The 4,197-nt window shown below is 36.1% G+C and overlaps 1 protein-coding gene across 1 annotated transcript in view; it reads right to left on the bottom strand.

Moving 5' to 3' along the window:
• Positions 1-2,280: 2,280 nt before the first annotated feature.
• Positions 2,281-4,197, bottom strand: part of LOC110031126 — a 10,016-nt gene continuing 8,099 nt past the window's right edge. The window contains exons 2-3 of the mRNA XM_020734192.1: positions 2,766-2,939; positions 2,281-2,683 (exon numbers count right to left, since the gene is read on the bottom strand). Of these exons, the coding sequence (XP_020589851.1) occupies positions 2,372-2,683; positions 2,766-2,924 (471 nt within the window). The 5' untranslated portion in view covers positions 2,925-2,939 and the 3' untranslated portion in view covers positions 2,281-2,371. The remainder of the gene's footprint in view (positions 2,684-2,765; positions 2,940-4,197) is intronic.

The following is a 4,197-nucleotide window of genomic DNA, read 5'->3' as shown; positions in this document are numbered from 1 at the left end:
GAATAATAATATGTAATTTATCAGCCTTTGTTATTAGCCTTTTCTTCACCATGAAGGATATCTTCCTTTCTCCTAGAATTTAACACAACATTTACATTGTCACCATTAAAGCTTGATCTTCCTCAAGAACTTCTTTATGCTTATGTATATCCTTTATTTCAGGCCTCCTCTCAAAGTTTTTCTCTATATTTCTATTACCTCTAAAACTGACTTGAGCTTCCTTGAGAACTTCTTTATGCTTCTTGTTTATATAAGCTCTATAAGTAGCAGGTTTTAAATCAGGATGCGCAATATAACATGATGATATCATGTGACCAAACATTTTACATTTAGAGCAATAAGGGCAATAAGGAGGAACAAATTAATAAGGAGGAACAAATTCCAATTCCGCAGATTGTCAATATCTCGTGTTTTCATCGCCGATCTAGATAGAGTCTGGAAATAGAGCCGTAACATCTCTTTCTACCAAAATCCTTGCCATAGAAGGACGCGTACAATGTAAGGTCGCACTGTCTATCTTCAATGGATGACCCAAAATTGAGCCTATTGAAAATAAGACTTGCGGATGAAATAAGTGAAGCTTGACACGCGGAAACCTAATCCATATAAGAATAATAGGATATTCCTCAGATGGATTAAAATTAGGACGCGGAAACCTAATCCATATAGGAATAATAGGATATTCCCCATATAGGAATAATAGGATATTCCTCAGATGGATTAAAATTAGTAGTCCATTTGAGTATCTTCATATGGCATCTGTCAATAGTAAGAATTTTCCTAGCAAATAAGGAAGTGTAATCAACTTCTTTTTGTAACTTGATCATCATATTGCGTCCATCAATTAATCCCAAGCTCCATTTACCTCTCAGCTCCATTTACCTCTCAAATTTATCTCAAATTTAGGTTAGAAAAGAAATTACAAATAATATCCACCTTCGGATGAGCCATAGCAAACTTACTAATTAGGGTAAACTTCCATGGCTCCATAAGAAGATTAGTTTCCTTTGAATGAAAAACAATAGCAGGCCTACCATTTTTGCTTGAGGCTTTCTTGAAAAGCATATCAGGATCACCTTGTTCCAGTCTATTCTTAAAGGAAATTGGAAAGAGAACATCAGATAAATCCGGGATATAACCAGAAACCGCATCCCTGTAAGATAGCGCATTCCTTCGATTTGTGGTAGCCATCAACGAAATCAGAACGAGAAAATTCAAAACCTAATCGATGACTCCAAGGACCCGAAAGAATCATCAAAACGCTCAAAAGCAAGCCCTAAAAAGGGGACATGAAGGGCTCCAAGAAAAGCTCTCCATAGTTCCACTCCTATTTATTCTCTTTTTCACATGGTCTTTTCTTCAATATTTTATTATTATCTTAATATTTAAATAGACTAGAAATACTTAGGACGAAGTTACCGTTGATGAGGTTTACTCAACAGATCTAAGGCTTGCTTATAATGCTAGAATGATAAATGATTGGTCTAGAAAAACTCCAATCAATTAGAACAAGGACATGCCATCTGTTCTCATCCTCTCCCCACTTATGTGCAATTGGGGGCAAGTCATTGCATATGTAGATTTGCCATGATGTGTTCTGGCTCCTCGCACGTGCGGACTCCCCTCATAATAATTTCTTGTCCACAGTCAATTTTTTTTCTTCCTCCACAAATAAGAAACATCACATATTTTTTTTCCTTCTTTCATGCCTTATTATTGGACTCCGGATGCATTCAGACCTAATGTTTTTTTCCCTTAAAAGACAACGATGGAATCGCCACATATAAAAACCTCTAAAACTGTCTTCTTTCTCCTTCTTCGGCCCCAGTTCCTGGGAAGTTAGCGATGGAATTGCAAACTCCCCTTCCTCCTCTGACTACAAGGCAGCGATGAGATCATGAAATACAAATACTAGTGGTACACCCCTTCCACTTTCGCAAGCTTCGCCATTCGCCGTTGACAACAAAATATAACAGAGTGGTAGGATTGAAAAAGTAGAGGAATTGGGTGATATTTATGTAATACTCAATTTTCAAATGTTAGATATCAAAATATACTAAGAATTAAATGACATCAATGTAAGTTCCACTTTTCTCTTTTAACAAGTTCGTTGACCATATTAATAACAATAACCTACACGAGCATTATACGACTTTGAAATCCTAACTTAACTTTGCCCAAACTAAAGCTCAGTCATTTCTATAAGCATCGCATTTATAGTTCCATAAAACGGTATACGTACGTACTAAACCATTCATATTTTGCCATTGGTATCATCCATGCATTAATGTAGCAGTAGATTTCTACAGGAACAACCATACAAACACTTCTTCGCCACAATCCATATCTAATATAATATTTATACATCATATTAGTTGAGAAGATTTAGGGTTTCCAGCACCTTCAGGGGTTGTGTCGCAGGGAAGAAGTGCATATGCCTGCAATTAGGACAAAACGGCGACGATCGATACAGCATGACGAGGAGGTGGCAGTTCAGACAGACGATGGCGGCCATGCTGCCGCCGTCGCAGTCGGTGTCTTCGGGCTTCTCTGCTTCATTCTCTGCACTTTTGTCTGTGAATGCCGGCATGATTGAAAGCTCCAGGTCCAGCTTCCGCTCCTTATAAGGCCTGTTCCATACTTTGGTCAAGGTTCTCCTGTTCAAATAATACATTCTTCCAGACTGCGACATAAAATATGTTTTGTCAGAAGACAAAATTGTGATCTTGCATATTTGAGGATGCAGAGAACAGAAAAGTTTATACCTTTAAGTCGAGACATTGCTCCCAGTCTGAGGGCAATGGATCATTAACCGGCCAATCGATGTAATTCTGCTTTCTCTTTCTAGAATTTGATTCAGTTCTGGCCTGCGATAATGTGGCTGAAGAGAGAGATGGGCTTAGAGAAAGCTCGGGTTGGTCCATCACGCTGAAGCTGTTCTGTTTCATATATCATATTTCTTTTTATGCTGATTAAAAGAAGAGGGGTGGGAGGTTCTTAAATGTATCTCATCAAACATATTAAAGTGGTTCAGGCCATGCATTAAAAGTGACAAGTAGTGACTTTAAATGCTGCAAATCCCCATCTCCCTACTCCATTGAAAGCACTTCATCTCCATCCCTGCTCTGTTCTCATTAGTTTGTCTCCAGCCATGAGCCAACTAAAAAATCTGATTAATTAATTCTGTTATAGCTGATATAGAGCTTGCCAAGCGGCGTTAAGCAGCTACTAAATATGAATTTATTGCTGCTTTTTAACTATCGATTTCAGTAGTTGGAAGGTTTGCTTGTGTTCTGAGTTTGAAATGCTATGTATTAATTAAAAGAAATTATAGTTTGGGAGGAGATGCAGGTTTAGTCTCTTTGAACCTAATGCCACCCACTTCTCTCCTTCCTGCAGATTTTGATTGTATATATATTTGTTGGGAATGTGTTGAATAAAATTATTAAATTGATGAACATTTCAAAAAAAAGAAAATAATAAAATTTTGTCGCTATATATAATATAAAAATTCATGGAAATTTTGTCTCCTAAAAGCCATAATCATTGAATTTATTTGAGATAAATGCAATGCCGGTTGATCGATTTGACATATATTTTATTTAAATTAAATTAAGTTTAATGACTAAAAATTTAATTATGAATAAATTTAGATTTGATTACGCTAATTCATTTTTTTTCCCGACTTATTAAATTTATAAGAATATTATATAACATTAGCATTAGTAGGCGTAACATAAGAGAGTATTTATTTACTCTTGTGAACTATGCTGTTAATGTTAGGGTAGGTAGGAAACCCATAAATTTTAATTAATTGCGTGTTGGTTTTAGACCAAATTCTAAAGTCCCTTTTGATATGTTGGTTGAGTTGAAGTATAATGAAGTATTAATCATTATGAGTAACATAAATGTTGAGACTTTTTATGATTATAAACCATTCATATGTCCAAATTTAAAATGCTTATTAAAATACAATAAGTGATAAAGCTAAAATTGACGAGAAAAAAATTACGTGCAGTCATCTCTAATTGAGAAGGGGTGTACACCCTGAATACATCCTGATTACACTCACAATACTCCTCGAATACACCCATTCGCATATAAGGGTCATCCCCACCTAATTTTTTTCAAAATTGCCACGAATTGGTGTAGGCTCAATGCCTCTCTCTCTCTCTCTCTCTCTCTCTCTCTCTCTCT

The sequence above is a fragment of the Phalaenopsis equestris genome, unplaced genomic scaffold (assembly GCF_001263595.1).
Source record: "Phalaenopsis equestris unplaced genomic scaffold, ASM126359v1 Scaffold000772, whole genome shotgun sequence".
NCBI classification, from domain to species: Eukaryota; Viridiplantae; Streptophyta; class Magnoliopsida; order Asparagales; family Orchidaceae; genus Phalaenopsis; species Phalaenopsis equestris.
Note: the sequence above shows the minus strand (reverse complement) of the source record. Positions and strands in the feature narration are given on the sequence as shown.